At 46.6% G+C, this 16,379-nt stretch overlaps 1 protein-coding gene across 4 annotated transcripts in view; it reads left to right on the top strand.

Annotated features, from left to right (window-relative positions):
- The first annotated feature begins 454 nt into the window (after positions 1-454).
- Positions 455-16,379, top strand: part of PODXL (podocalyxin like) — a 41,787-nt gene continuing 25,862 nt past the window's right edge. For 2 of the 4 annotated variants that reach the window (XM_023918810.2, XM_086886398.1), the window contains exon 1: positions 467-605. In XM_023918810.2, the coding sequence (XP_023774578.2) occupies positions 554-605 (52 nt within the window). In that variant the 5' untranslated portion in view covers positions 467-553. Of the gene's footprint in view, positions 606-16,379 lie in introns of all 4 variants that reach the window. The other 2 variants (XM_086886397.1, XM_086886399.1) reach the window with 2 other exon arrangements.

A 16,379-nucleotide genomic window follows, 5' to 3' on the forward strand; every position in this document is an offset into this window, starting at 1 on the left:
TCCCATCCCCATCATCCTCATCCCCATCCCATCTCCATATCCCCATTCCTATATCCCCATCCTCATCCCCATCTCTATCCCATCTCCATATCCCCACCCCATCCCCATCTCCATCCCCATCCCCTTCTCCATCCTCATCCTCATTCCCATCCCCATCCTCATCACCCCCATATCCCCATATCCCCATATCCCCATCTCCATCCCATCTCCATCCCATCCCCATCATCCTCATCCCTATCCCATCCCATCTCCATATCCCCATTCCCATATCCCCATCCTCATCCCCATCCCCATCATCCCCATCCCCACCATCCCCATCCCATCCCCACATCCCATCCCCATCCCCATCCCCATCCATGCGCTCTCTCTCCCCGCTCCGGGGGCGGAGGCGGGGGCGGTCCGGGGCCGTTCCGCGCCTCCCCCGGCAGCGGGAGAAGGGGGGGCCGGTGGCCGGGGCCGTGGCCGGGCCGGGGCCGGGGGAGGGAGGGCATCGCCCGCCCGCCCCGCCGGGAGAGAGCGCCGGGAGCCGCGCCGGGAGCCGCTCCGAGGCACCATGCGGGCTGCGGGGCTGCTGCCGCTGCTGCCGCTGCTGCTGCTGCCGCTCGGTGAGTGCCGCCCCTCCGCCTTCCGTGCCTTCCTGCCCGCTCCGAGCATCCCTCTCCTTCCCGCCGCGCTCCGCTTTCCCCGCTGCTATGGGCGACTTTGGCGGAAAAGCAGCCGGGGGACGCCGGGCGCTCTCCCGGAGCCCGAGCCCGGCTTTACCGCGGCTCTGTCGGAGCCCCGGGCACGTCCAGCCCTGTGCGGCACCGCAACTTGGGGCTCGGGAGCCGCAGTGCTGAGTCCTTCTGCGGAGGGACGAGCCCGAGCCTCCGGCTCTGCCCTCCCGCATCCCGCTCCCCAACCCCCGCGCGGGGGTTCGGGCTCCTGGGAGAGCGCCGAGCTCCTCACCCCGCTTTTGGGGACCCTTCGGGAGAGGGGGAGACTTGGGGTTCGGCGTGGTGGGGGTGTTCTTGCAGTGGTCCAGGTGCTGCACCCACGGAACAGGAGGCAGAGGTGCGTGAGCAGAGTGGGGAACACTGCCGGAGACAGCAATTCCTGGTGGAAGTTGATGGTGGAGTTGGGAAAAGGTTAAGCTGGAGACTCTTGGGGATGTGTCGTGCTGGGGAGGTTTGGGAGTGGAAACACTTCCTGGGGTCCTGCGGTAGTGTTGGGGCTCAGGGTGAGGTTCAGGGTGATGGAGTGGGAGTTGTGGTTCTCTGGTGGGGTGTTCTGTGGAGAGGTGGCCGTAAACCACAGGGAAAAGTAGCAGGGAAAGGAAATGCACTGATGCTTTCCAGAGTGAATAAAGGTAGGGAGGAGTGGGGCATTTCTTCCTTCTAATCAGGGAAGGCAAGGGAGATACAAAATGAAAATGAAATGAAATGAAATGAAATGAAATGAAATGAAATAAAATAAAATAAAATAAAATAAAATAAAATAAAATAAAATAAAATAAAATAAAATAAAATAAAATAAAATAAAATAAAATAAAATAATAAAATCTTGCTCCAGCTCATGGCTCCCAGAAGAGCCTCTGTGGAGCTGAATGTGCTTTTATTCAAGGTAACAAAAGCTGGGGGATGCTCCGGAGGTAAAAGCACAAGTGGAGGCAGGGCCCTGGGGATTTAACTCTGGGGTGAATTCCCAGAAGTCTGGCTGAAATCCCTGCCTGCTCCTTTTTTTTCCTGTTCCTCTTGGGACTCACGGGGTTTGGTGGGCGAGCAGGTGTAAACATCTGCTCCTGATGCCAACATGGGCGTTAAAAGAGATTTCTCTTCCCATTAAAACTCAGGAAGCCCTGAGCATCATTAACACTGGCATAAAGTAGGAGCTGTTAATGCAATTTTTCTTGTGCTGGCCAGAATTTAGCTGAGTTTAGCTGACTTTGCCTTCTCATGAGGCTCTGTTCTGTTTTCCAAAATGAGGTGGTAAATACACTGGGGTTGGGACAAAACAGGCTCTCAGTGGGAGGATGGTGTGGGGACCTGGTTCTGTAACACTCTGAAGTGATCTTGTTACATCTTTCTCAAAAATTAATTGATTAAATCCTTCAAAACAATGTTTTCTAACATTTGTTTCTGCTCTTAAATTTTGAAATAAGCTCCTTAGAGATGCTTTTATGTTGCTCCCTGGGTATTGGAGCCAGGATTTTGTTCCTTAGGGGCCAAGATAGGCATCCCTATTTGCTGAGTGTTTGGGCTCAGAGTCCCAGCACTGCTTAACTCCAAGACTGATATCTGCTTTGATCCTCTGAGTTCCTCAAAGCCTAAAATTTGTCTTTTTATTTCCCTTCCTCCCTAAATGGGAAGAAGTTTGGTTTGTAAGTGAAGCTGTAATATTTTGGGTATCTTAGGAAATAACGGTTGGGATGGAGCCTGCATGATTTGCTGTGTTTAAATTGGATGTGAAATGAGAGTTAAGGATTTCAGAGCTCATTTTTGGAAGGTGACAACTTCTTGGTGTGGGGCAGAGCAAAACCAGCCTAAGGTCGCTGAAGTTTTTAAAAGCAGCTCTCTGGTGTAGAGCAATTTCCTTAGAAATACTGACTTCCAGGCTTGAGCTTCCCAATCCCCTGGTTCTGCAGAGATTCCCCTTTATATCCTTGCTTAAATCAGAAGGAAATGAGCCTCAGACAAGGCACAGCCAGAGTGTACAAGAGATGCAGCAAGTATAGCATTAGGCAAAAAAACATCTTTAAATTCCACCAGTCGGGGAGGGGCTCAGAGTTACCCATTACAGCATCTTCATGGGATATTTTATTTTATTTATTCTTTCTCCACATTGCATCTTGTATTCCCACAGGCGGTCTGATAGCAAAATTACATCAGGAAGAGACAAACAATACTTTTTATTCTCAGGGGATTCAAAAGAGCCACAGCTCAAACCTGTCCTGGGGGCAAAAAAGGGCAGGAAGGGCTTTTACCGGAGATCAAGCACCGGGCTCAAAGCAAACCACAGACTGATGGGTTTGAAATCCTTGTTGCCAAAACACCGCTTCTCATTCCCTAAACTGCATTCCCAGGCTACCTCCCCGGTACTGAGAGCTCCCTGGTACTGGCAGTTTGTGTTTGTCGAGGAGCTGTCAAAGATGTGCACTTTAAAAAAAAAACCATTTTATCCATTTGAATACTAATCCTGACACAGGCAGGAGGAGGCAATTTGGGCCACGTCCCCAGGAGAAGAAAAATGTTTAACCAGAGGGTTTTAGAATCAGCATCGAAACAGATGGGATTCTTGTTAGATATTTCATCTCTGAGGAACTTTGATAAGATTTTTGCAACCTTTTTGCCGTTTTAGCAGTGCAAAGCCTTGGATTCCCTGCACGGACACAGCAACGCTACCCCGGGGGCTGTTTGGGAGGCTTAATTAAAGGATTGTTTGTAAATCATTTGAAGATTCCTGGATGAAAGGAACTGGAACCATGCAATATACTGATTTAATTCCAGGGAGTTGCTCTAGAGGTTTGTGAGGAGGGTGATCATTCATGCTGGTGATGGGAGACTGGCTGGAAAAATCTGCTCTCAGCATTCACAGGGAGGCTGGGGTAGCACTTTGGTTATTATTTTCCCTCTAAACCATGTGTTTTGACTCCCCATCTGCACTTCTAAAACTGACCAGCACGAGTTCTGGGGTGTTTCTGGGGACTGAGGGAGGTAATTTACGGTGAGGATCCCCCTGGCTGTGCTGTGCCCCCATTATCCTGGGGCTTTTATCGCTCTGTGAGAGCAGAGGAGCTGTTGGGGTTTAAATTTTGCCCCTTTTATTTGTGATGCTGCTCTGGGTGGCCCCTTTGCCATGTCCCCAAGGACCCACCACAGCACCCAGAGCCCCCTGAGGCTCTGCAGAGCCAGGGAGGATGGGGTGAGTGGGGTTTTATCCTTACAGAGTGATGCTCTGTGGAGGAGAGGTCCCGCTGTAACGTCTGCCTCAGCTGCTCTGTGCTACAGAGGCTCAATCCCCAAGCTCAGGTGCCTCCAGCAACTTCATCTCCAGGTGGTCCAGGCAGGATGATGCCTGTAGCAAACCCACCTGTGGATGTGCAGGAATTCCTCCCTCCCCACTGCTGAGCTGATGGGGAGTGACAGAAACGTGCAGGTTGTGATCCCGAGTGTGCACCTGACCTCCGGCGTTGTTCCCAGCCTGACACCACTCCTGCATGACCAAGAGCCACCCTCAGCTCTGCCCAGAGCAGCACGAGAGGGTTTGGGCCCTGCAGGAATCCGGGTGGCCCGGTTGGGTCCATTCCCCATGTGCAGGCATGTGAAATCTCACCAGCTCTCTCCGGAGCTTTCACACGCTCCTGCCAGCTTCCTGCTCCAGAGCCTGTTTACGTGCTCAGCTCCTTCCACAACTGGCCCATCTCCACCTAAGGATGTTGTTTCTGAATTCTTGCAATGCCTGCCCTTTCCTTCGCAGAGAGATCCTGAGCAAACCTTGCTTTTTTTTTTTTTGCTTTTTTTTTCCACTCTCTAAGCAATGCACGCAGTCATCTGGCATTTGTTGTTCTCCAGCTACCTGTGCTCCATCCACTGCCACCCCCAGGGCTTTCCCAAATATTCCACATTGCAGAGAGCAGTTCCTTTAGGCTTGGAACTGCCAAACAAACCCATGAAGTCTTTCACTTGCAGTTTGTGAGGCCACCCTGATTTCCCATTGCAGCTCCTTTGGGGATGTGCCACCCATCTCCCCCAAAAACCTCTCTGTGTGACACTGGGGCCTAATGAAAAACATATCCTCATTTTTATCCTGAACTGCCTGGTGGGATGGTGTCCCTCACCCAGAGTGAGGGTGCTTCCTCCTGTGCTTCATAATTTGGGAGGTTTGGGGACAGTTTGTCTGAGCTTCATTGGGTTTGAAGTGCTCTAATTTAATATTTGTTGTAGTGCTGGGCTTGCAGTGTTTTACTCTGGGGATCCTCGAGGAATACACAGATCCATGGCAAACAGGCAGGAGGGATGTGCTCTGTAGAGGTGTTCAGCCACTGGAGCTATCCAAAAACATGATAATTTTTATGCTAAGAAACCCTGTCTGGGAAGGTAGACAGATCTGGGGAGAAACAGATAATCTTCCTTGTCACTGTATAAAAATCATACAAGATTTTTTTCTCAGCTATAAATGGAAGAGGTGAAATGCTGTTTAAAGAACTGGCTGTGGTGGAGTTCCTCTCTATTTTTCCAGTGTCTGATGGCAAGACTGTGCAGTGAGTGGTCATGGATGGGGGAATCCTCTCAGCTGGGGCTGCTGTGGTACAATTAGCATTGAGAAGTGTTCAGAGTGCAGATGTGGTGCTTAGGGACATGGTTTAGTGGTGGACCTGGACTTAATGTTCCTAGAGGTATTCTCCTACTAATGATTCCATGATTCCAAGGGCAGGGACAACTTCCACTATCCCAGGGTGCTCCAATCCCTGGCCTTGGACACTTCCAGGGATCCAGGGGCAGCCACAACTGCTCTGGGCACCCTGTGCTAGGGCCTCCCCACCCTCACAGTAAACCTGAAGTTCCTTCAAAGGTGACTAAACCTATTTCAAGTTACCTGCTGGCTTTGAATTGCAAATAATGCCCGAAATTGAGATTTTTGGTGGGAATCTTGGAAAATGCCAGTAGTAACTTCCATGCCTTTGAGGAGTGCAGAACTCTGTGGTGGCTTATTTGGGGTGACTTTTGAGAGTTCCATGCCCATATGCACTTGATTTGAGCTGTTGTGTGTCTTAGAGCCAACCTTTGGCACTGAATATTGCTGAAATCCATTGGGAACCTGAAAATGCCAGGATACCCTAAAGAGAAAAAACTCCCTCTCTCCTTCAAGAGGTGAAGCAAAGCTGCTCAAACTCCATAAGCACCAACATCCTTCATTTCTCATTTGCCTGTTGGGTCCCAGGTCTTGCTGATGGAAGTTTTCTCACCGCCAGATGTGCCTGTTTAGCAAATCTTTGCATCCCTGCAGCTCTGCATGTTGCAGTTCCCTTTTCTGCCCGGTAAATAACGCGCGTCTCACGACTCGCTTGGCTGCGGGCCAGGCGCTCTCAGCGGACACCGGTGACAGTTTGGTGACAAAGCATTGCAAGGACACAAAGAGAATTCAAACAACTTATTAAAATCTACTCAGTGTGATGTCTCAGTGCCCAACAGAGAGCGGGAGGGGGAGGGAATGGGAGTGAACCTTTATTTTGGGCAATGGGAATTCCAGCGCTGCTGAAACATCTACTTTTAGATGTGCATCCAAAATGAACAGCAGAGGGAAGGGAACAGGCCAGGCTGAGATTTGGCTTCCATAAAGACTCCACTTGAGAATAACACCCAAGGTTCTGTGTCTTGGGGCTGGGTGGCAGCAGGAAGGGGATGGGTTCCAGTTTGGACAAAGTTTGGACTTGAGGAGGAAGGAAAAAATGGGAAGTCACAGTGTGACTCTTCTGCTTTTTCCTCCCACTGAGGTACCCAAGGTAAGGCCAGATATTGTACTAAGGTGTTTAAAGTTGAAGCTCCATTATCCTTGAATCCAGCTGTGCCTTCTGAAGGCAATTCAGGTGTGTCATGGGATGATTTGTCCACTAGAGATGCTTGTTTCCATAAATGCTCCCCAACATGGTCTTTTGTTGCATCAAAAATATCCAGGACCTGCCCCTGGAAACCCTTATGTTGTGTAACACTATCTGTATGTGCTCAAAAATGTGAAAAAAAAATTGGCTTTGGGATTTGGACAAACTTCTTGCTGGTAGGTCAGGAGTGCACCCTAAAGGCTGCAAAATGAACAGGCAAATAAGAAGAACATGGTCCTTGGGTTTAAAAAATGTGCTTGTTGTCAGGTGCAGGGCAGATCCTGAGAAATAGGCAGAGATGGGATCTGTGTTAAAAGCTCCTCTAAAACTGAAAAAGTAATTTATTTCTTTCTGAATTGGTCCCATTTTAGATGTTGCTTTGAGGTCTGGATCATATCCTTATCATCCTGAATAAAAAATTGGATTAATCCAGTGGCTTTTTCACAGGCTCTGTGTGCAGGGAGCTTTGGTCTTAGGCCACATGGCTGATGAGGGTGGCGAAAGGGGAAGGAAGGTCATTTTGCAGTGGAAGAATAAGGCCTCAGTTATTAATGGCAAAGGCTGAAATTTTCTCTCTCAGCCTTAATTGATTTTGGCAAATTTAACTGGAGGAGGAGGTAGAAATTGGCTTAGAAATTAAGCTCTAATACTTAAATATATATTAGATCTATTGTAGAGAGATGAGGAGACAGCCTTGTTAGACATTTATTCTAAGTGGTTTCTGCTGAATACAGACAAAGAGAAAAATACCCAATTCCTAACTTGGACAAAGGGGACTTGAAAGGCTCTTCAGAAAGGCTTGGAGAAACTCTGTTTAAGAAAGTCCTTCTTTGAAAGCTAATAGCAAAGACCACTTTTTTTTCCTCCCCTGCTCCCTGGAGTCTAAAGGCAGGAGGGCGAGATAAGGCATTCCACCACGTAGGCAAATGGGGAAAAAAAAAGCGAAAAGTTTAAATGATACTGCTGCAGGCTGTGGAAAGTGGAGAGCTCTCAGGGTGACTATTATGTGCTGCTTATCAAAATACTGAGCTCTGACTGTGAGAAAAAGCAGAGTAGTTAAAGAGATGCTCTGTGCCAGCACAGATCTGGTTAGCAGATATATGTTATAAATATATATTATACTGGAACAACATAAATTAACCAAGGTCCTCAAGATTATATCTATAGCTACCTATATCTATATCTATATATATATCCATCTATATATATCTGTATTTAAATCTAGATTTAGATCTAATATATCTATATCTATATTTATATCTATATCTATATACTTATACTTATATCTATATATCTATGTATTATATCTATATCTATATATCTATATCTATATCTGCATTTGAATCTAGATCTAGATCTATCTATATCTAATCTATATCTATATATCTATGTATCTATATATCTATATATTTATATATCTATATATCTATATATCTATATATCAATATATCAATATATCTATATATCTATATATTTATATATATTTATATCTATATATCTATATATCTATATATCTATATATCTATATATCTATATATCTATATATCTATATATCTATATATATTTATATATATTTATATCTATATATCTATAGATCTCTAATCTCTATCTATATATCTATATATCTATATATCTATATATCTATATATCTATTTATCTATATATCTATATATCTATATATCTATATATTATATCTATATCTCTATATCTATATCTATCTAATTTATCTATGTATTTATTAATATCCACATTAAATAAGCAACAAAGTTGTCCTCATTGGACATTTCTATCTTTTCAAGCAGCAGAATAAATGTTTGAAGCACAGGTAAGGGAAGAGAGTTTTCTGCTGCTTGCAGAGTCAAGTTAATAAGGAGCCTGAAAGCAGACTGTGATTGCAGAACTCTAAATCAGTATTCTCATCATGCATTTTTTTACAGCCATCACTCTCTGCTGGCAACCTGGTTCGGTTTTGGAGCCTGAAGGAATAAAAACAACAAATAAACAAGAATTTGTTCCTGTGGGTTTCTCTTGGCAAAGCAGAGAAGGTAGCAACACACAGTAAAAGCAGAAAACAGCCTCCTCCTGTTTTATTTTCTTTTTTGTTGGCTTTTGCCTTCTAATATTGGTCTCATTTTCAGATGGATCAGCACTCTGATCTGGTTTGACACAATGCTAAGAAATGTTTGTTCTCTCCACTGCTTCATTCTAAGGGCGCATAAGTTTGTACCAAATCACAGCATTGCCATAAACACCCCAAAATCCTGTGTGGCAAGGAAAATCTGTGATACCTGTGCTGCAAATGGGATGAACCAGCAATTCTGGGGCTCCCAGAAATCCTGATCCAACTGAGAGACAACCAGGACAAAATATAAGCAAAATGGGACAGAGCATCGTGTCAGCTGTGAAGACAAAAAGGAAAATTCACAGCCCTGAGCCCAAATTTTGAGCTTGCAGGAGTTAATCTCCCCATCACCTCCACTCTCCCAAGCCCCAGGGTCATTCCCATACCAAAAAACCAAGGACAGATGCTGATCTCTTTGACAAAAAGAATAAATTTTCCTGTCCTGTTCAGTACACGGAATGCTGCGGAAAAAGAAAGTTTAGAGATTAATGCAACACCCTATTATAGACAATTATTTTGTTTCCTTAAAATTTTCCCAGATGGCTAAAAAAAGCCCTCAAGGCTCTCAGTCCATGTGATTTTGTGGGCTTCTAAGACAGTTCCTGCCCACGAATGGCACCAATAAATCCCCATTAACCGCATTCAACAGGAGAATGATCTTTTTTTCTCATTAAAGCCTCACAAAGGGTTCAAAACCTCATTTTATGGCAGGGTGCTTTGATTTAAATTGATGTGGCTTAAATTATGAATTTTAATCATGACTTAAAATACAGAAGGAGAAAGTTGTAACTTGAATGATTTGATTTTTATCATGGTTTTCATTTACAATTCATAGCTATATTCCTTAACCAGGGCTGATTCTCCTCATTGTAAAACTTTGAGATTTACAGCCCACTCTTGCCTTTCAACTGTGTTTTCTAACCAGGCTGGCACACTCTGAACATATTTGTTGAAGGAATTTTACAGCCTGAGACCTCTCTATTTTGATTTCTAATTTATGCATCTCTGGAGTCGTCCTTGGTAATGATGAATAAAACTAATTTAGGGTTTAATGGTGGAAATCACTCTTTGCTTGTAGAGGAAATTTCTGTTAAACTGACAAACGCAGAAGAGCATTTACAATTCCTTTAAGATACATTAAATAACCGAGGACCTGGCTACCTAATGCAATAAACTTTGCTGAAAAGTTTTCAGTTTAGTGCTAAGCAACTCACTGAGCAAATCTCCAGCATCAATCTGTGATGGAGTTAGTGACTGAAATGAATTGTTCTGCATCCCTCGAGGGTTTCAAATAAACAGGACTCATTCTCTTAAAATTCACTTTTACTGTTTAAAATGGGAGAGGAAACAATTTTATTTTTCGGCTGCTGGTTTCCAGTTGTTTTTGCAGCTTGGAATTAACTGTTGAATTAATTCTGAATGTGTCTCTCCTTGATCTGCAAAGGGAATTTCAATGGATAGCTGAGGTTTGTGCACGTAATATTTCACTATCTAACTGACTATCCCATGCTGAATGTCTGGGTACTCTGGACATCTGCCCATAGAGTAGGCAGAAAGAAATTAAAGAGGAGCAAAAATTAACAACTTACTTTAATTGACTGCCCTGTTTTTGTCTCACATCCAAATGCAGCCCCACTTAGTGTTGGAAAAGCCGAGTTCCCCAAGAGCCATGGGTGTCCTGGTTGGGTTTAGTTTCACTGCAATCATCTTTTTAGTGTTAGATGATAAAATCTGGTCTCCCAAAAATTAGGAAGAGATTTGTCCTTCATGGATTGTGGCTCATTCCCCTCATCCAGCCTGTTCTGATGTGTCCCTTTGCTGATCCAACGTGATGGCATTTTCCCCAGCAAGCTTGGCAAACAAAACTTTGCTGTTTAAAGCAACAGTCTAAGAGGGGAGAAAAAGAAGGAAAATAAAATAATTCTGAGGTTATTGTGATTACCACTCTTTCCATCACTGCACAAAGCCATTCCAGTGGGAGGACACATCTGCCTCTGCTGCAACACATCAGTTTAGGCTCTGATAAGCTGCAGCTTGTCCCAGCTCAAGGTGGAGGATGCCCTAACAGACCCTGGGCAGGTTCCTGCAGCCCTCACTCTGCATTTCCTTAGTCCAAATCTCTCTCAGGCTCTTGGCAGGAGCAGCATCCAAAGTGGCCACGCTCCTGAGAAATTCTTCCATGGTGAGTGGTTAGCAAAGCCTGGCCTGTAATTCACCATCTCACCCCCAAACATTATTTTCTGGGGAGTTTTCCAGCCAGGAGGAGGTCAGTAGTGGATGGGAAATTCCTAAAGAGGACAAGGATGGGCAACACAAACCCCACTGTCGGCTGCCCATCACTGCCCAACCTGCCACCCATCACTGCCCACGCTCCCCATTCCAGGTTTCTCCAAATCACAGCTTCAGTTGCTGGGGGTGATTTAAGGCAGCCAGTTTGGGGAGGAAAAAAACCCTTTTATTCTGGCAAAGGAAATGGCTCAAGCAGGGTGGAGTGGCAGGAGGGTGGTGAAAAGTAAAAATGTGAGGTTGAGTCAGTGGCAAGAAAAGTGGGGATGTCAAGATCAGTGTGTGCATTTATGAGTGCCCTTTACAGAGGGTTGGGGAGGGAAACGCAGGAGTCCAAGCTGATGGGCTGAGAAAGAAAAAAGATGTTTTTCTGCTTTAAAAAAATCCACCTGTTTGTGTGTTCCTATTCCTGCATCTGGCCATGGGTACCTGATAGCTGCAGTGGGTAAAATTTTGGGCATTTAAAGGAGTTTGGATGTCACAGGAAAACACCAAGGGAGCACTGCTCTTTTCTCTGATCATGTTAGGAATGAAAATTCCAGCATTTTGTCAGCGTCCTTGATGGAAGCAAAGTGACCTGGCCCCACCAGCAGCTCCTGCTCCTTCAGGAGTCTCCACATTTAATCCCTGGCCAGCACAGAGGCTTCCAGCATTGTAGGACATGCCATGGACAACTGGATAGGCCTCTGGATGGGTGCAGAGCCCCAGCACGATGGTTACTGGTGAGAAATTCATGGGGGTACTGTGGAGAGTGGGTTGTTTTGGCCCAAAGCCCAGCTCTGGAGTGCTCCCACTGCATACAACTCTCCGTATCTCCGCTGTGCTCTCACACAGCAAAATCCCACTGCCAATCCTGATAAAATACTGCAAGGGGAAAGGAAAAATAAAAAGAAAAAATAAATAAAAGAAATCAGGAAGCCACCAAAAGGAGCTACATGTGCCTTGGGGGTTTGATGGGGAACACTGGGGGGGACAGCCACGCCAAAGGAGGAGGAGGAGGAGGAGGAGGAGGGCGAGGGTTGCAGCTCCATGCTTTGTCTGCCGTGAGAGCCTTTTGCATGTCTGGCAGGATGGCTCCAATCTGATTAGGAGGAGGCTTGATTAGGAGGGGGCTCTCTGTGGGGGCAGCAGCGATGTGGGGATGGATGTAAAGCTGCTTTCCCTGGGAGCAGCGGCCGGGGGATGCCCCGAGCCCAGCTGGCCTTTCAGGGAGGGTTCCCTTCTAATCCAGCTCAGAAGCAGTTTTGGGGCAGGAGTTTATCTCTGTCTTGGCTGGCCAGATTGGTACCCTGAGGTGCTGGAAGAGGATTGTTGATAAAGTGGATGGGTGAGGAGGAGCGGCACTGTAGGGGAGCTGCCTTTGAAGCTGGATTTTGGAGAGTGCTTTTGGGATCACTTTATCTATTTATTTATTTATTTACTCCCATCCTGAAGGCTCTCACTCATCACAGTGAGGGGAAGGGTAAGAAAAGTGCAGCCCATGAGGTGTTCCTGCAAGGATTTTAACTCAGTCTGAGCAGAGGCACTCACCCCACAGAGGGACAGGAGAGAAGGGGCAGTAAGATTTCATCTCCACTCAAATCTGACAAGATCAGATGATCACAGCCTATGTCTGAAGAAGTTAGAACCATTCCTGCCTCAGGAACTGATTTTTTAGAGGAATTTTTTGAGAAAGGAAATAGAAGAGGAATTGGAGGAATAATTGGAGGAAATATTTATTAGAGTTTATTTCTGAGACCCTCAGATCTCTCAATCCCCACTTAAAGCACCAAGACTATTCTTTGCTGAGATGAACAGTTGTGCCTGTGGGCAGATTTCCTATTTTTCTCCTCACAAAAGGCAAGAAATGGCTTGTTACAGGAACCTGTTGCCACCTGCATCTCTCAGGACTCCCCAAAACCAAAAAGCTGCAAATTTCCCCAATCTGTTCAAGGCATGAAAATGCCAAGAGTGGGGAAAGGAGGAGCCCTCTGCTTGATAATCTAGGTTAGGAATAAGGAATTTGTTCTGTAGTAATAAGAACCAGCTTTTGGATCTGCTTGGATATGGATTTGAGCCACCTTCCCAGGGGTGAGGGCCTAGCATGCAAACATCCTGATGCTGTAACTCATCTCCATCACAGGTTTGGGCTGCCCTCCAAGCATCAGGGGTGTTTGCAAGAAGGGGATTTGCTCCACATCTTGCTTTTCTCCAACAGTGTTTCTGCTCCTGTTTGGGAGAGCTAATTTGAATCCTGCAGCAGCACGGGACTTGGCCATCTGCTGCATCATCCTTAGTCCCAAAATGTAGAGCCTGGATTCCAGCACGTCCTATTTATTTGGCTGCTCTGCTGCACAGAAACTTCCTGGGCAAAGGACCTGGTGCTGTTGGCTTGCATCATTTGAGCATTTCAGCCACTCATCAGTGACACTGTGGCCCACATTGAGAGCTCTGGGTACTGGTGGAGAAGCAGAGCAATCCCAGGCCAGGCTGAGTGCAGCTCTGTCTGGTGGGAGGTGTCCCTGTCCGTGGCAAGAGGGCTGGAACGAGATGATTTCAAGCTCCCTTCCAACCCAAACCATCCTGTGATTCTGTGATGGTTCAGCCACCAGGAGTAGGAGCATGCCTGCACCACAGAGCAGTGTCTGCAGTACATAGGCTAGCAAGTTATTAATTATTTAAAGCAATTAGTTGCTAGGAATTTAAAGCAAACAATCAATTACTAAGAATTATCAATGAGCATTGCTAAAAGTTGTCATTTGCTTTTGATGGCTCAGCTCTTTCTTGCCTCCATGGTCAGCAGGCTCAGGGCTTGATTTCTGAGTGGTGTCCAGCAGCATTTTATCCAGTTACAACTTCCAGAGATGTCAGGATGAGATGGGGCTCAGGGCAGTGAGAGGGTATATTTGCACAGCTGATTGTGCTTTTCCAAATGAGCATTTGAAATCTGTGTGGGGATTTTTCAGCTGTCTCTTCTGCCTAGCTGTAATCAGTGATGCTGTTTTCAGGTAGTTTTGGCAGCAAAGCCGTGCTTTGATTTGGCCAGAGATCACTTGCAAACATGCCAGGAATATTCATGTGGCTGCAGCCTTCACCAGAGCAGGGGCTCCATCTCCACTGCCAGCTCCAGGATTACAACCAGCAGCACCCACTGAATTCCAGTTCAGTTCCCTCTCTCTCCTCTGCTCTGCTGGTGCCTTTCTGTGGGTCCCATCATGTCCCTGCCCTCTCTTCCCACCTCCAGCCCCAGCATGACTCCAGCTCAGTTTCCTGAAGGAAATGCCCAAGCTGACATGCCAGCGTTTCCCAAAGCAGGACCCGGTGTCTGTCACCCCAGGAGCACGGGAATTGGGATATTATCATCAAACCCAGCCCCACAGCTCCCTCCTGCACCCAGAGCTGCCACTCACCTCTGTGGATCCCCTCTAAGGTGGAATCTCAACCTGGTACTTGCAGACCTGACGGTGTCTCTCAGGAGAGAGGATGATTAGCAGCAGGGAGGGGGTGCAGATCCCTCTTCCTTCCTGCTTCCTTTGCTGCCTTCCCTTGCCCTGCCATGGCCTTCCCTGTGGCACAGCCTCCAGGCACTGTCCTGGGGAGAAGGATTAGATGGCAGGGAGATGTTTTGGTGGCAGGGAGATGTCAGTAAAGCTCTCAGATCAAAAGGTGACATGGACAGGGTCTGTTCCATCCAGACCACCCTGGGTGTAGGTGCTGTAAGCTTTGCTTTCTTCTAGATACCATTTCAATTTGTCCTCCCTGACCAGTAAATCTCTTTGTGCTCAAAACTCACTACCTGTCCAGGGAGTTTTTGGGGAGCTGACTATGACCCTTGTTGTGTGCTGTATTTTTGTTTCTTATATTACATTTTTTTTTGCTGGAGTTTCTCAGCACGCAACCACACCGTTGAAACCTACTGAGGGCAGAGCGCTGCATCCCCAACCCGGTGACATCCCACAACTTCCCATGCTCTTCTGCTCAGCTGCAACCACGCAGGAATCTCACTCCTTGCTGGGCTGCTGGGTGGACAACATTGTTCCCCTATTGAGTCATTAACAATGAGGTCATTGGGCTGGAAAGACAATGTCATTCAGCAGCCAAGAACCCAGCTGGCTGATCCCGGTTTTGTCTCATCTCCTATGACAAAGCCACTTTTAATTGACTAATTAAAGCTTTTGCAGGCTCCATCTTGGAAGGGATGACCAAAATAGACATTGTTCTTTGTCAGCATTAAGTCAGGCCAGTTGGCTGATTAAGAAGCAAGACCTTTCTTCCTTCTCCACTTTGCCACTTGCTGTGCAGGCCTTAATTCCTGGTCCTGGCTAGGGGAAAACCTCCTCAGAGATATTGCAGCATGTGTTGCAGAGCAAGATGTTTGAATGAGACCCCAAGGACCTCAAGAAAGCTCACCCAAAGCCCATTCACGCCAATTTGGGATGGCCTCTCTGCGTTACCATCAGACCTTTTGTTGGACACTTGATATTTTGGGTTCCCAGCTCCTGTAGGCATGTGATATTGCACCTAAACCTACGGTATTGAGGTGCTCCCATACCCTGTAGGCCTTAAAAGGACAATTTGATCTGCTGACTGTGGGCCAAAGGTGTTTTTCTTCCCATTTCTGGGCCATCTTTCCCTTAATGTACTTTTTGGGTGGTGCGGTGCAGGTGGGAAGCAGGAACATGTCCAAGCACTGGCAAGAAATGTGCCTACAGTAAATCCCTGCTTCCCTCAGCTGAGTGCTCCTGCACTGCCAGGACCCTCACCACTCTCTGAACAAAGACATTTGGAGCCCTGAGACCAGTGGGCCCTTCTCTTCACAACATTTCTTGCTCTCACTGCTACTCTGAGTAATATCATCCCAAAACCAGTGAATAAATGTGCCCTGAGGGACTCCACGGGACAAACGCTGTTCAGGGCAGCTACTTTGCCATTTCCATTAAGCCCTCAGGGTTTTTTCTGCCTGCAGGGTGATTGTCTCAAATCAGATTTATCTCCTTTTTGCTGCCCAGGCCCAGCAAAGCAGGAACGCTGGGTGTGTGTTTACCAGGGCTGGTGTCCCAGCCCTAAAGCACAGCAGCCGCTTCTTTTGAAGAACACACAAAGCAAGGAAGAGGAGCAATTGTTTGGGAGGAAGTTGAACCATAATGTAATAGACTCCCATGGGATTTACTATTAGTAATTATTCGTATTGCTCTGGCACCTAACCAAGGCTGGTGCCCCGGTTAGAAAGGTGCTGGATCAGCCTGTAAATGAAGACATCTCCTCTGTCCAAAATCTGTCCCCTCTTCTGAGTAAAGATGGGGAAACTGAGTCAGGGAGAGGCTGACAAGTGTAATGAGGGTTGTTTTAGAGAGTTGTGGCTGAGCAAGGAGGTGAGCCAGCACACAGCGCTTACAGGAGCATCCTTCCTCTCTG

Source organism: Cyanistes caeruleus, chromosome 4 (genome assembly GCF_971803275.1).
Source record: "Cyanistes caeruleus chromosome 4, bCyaCae1.hap1.1, whole genome shotgun sequence".
Lineage (NCBI taxonomy): Eukaryota > Metazoa > Chordata > Aves > Passeriformes > Paridae > Cyanistes > Cyanistes caeruleus.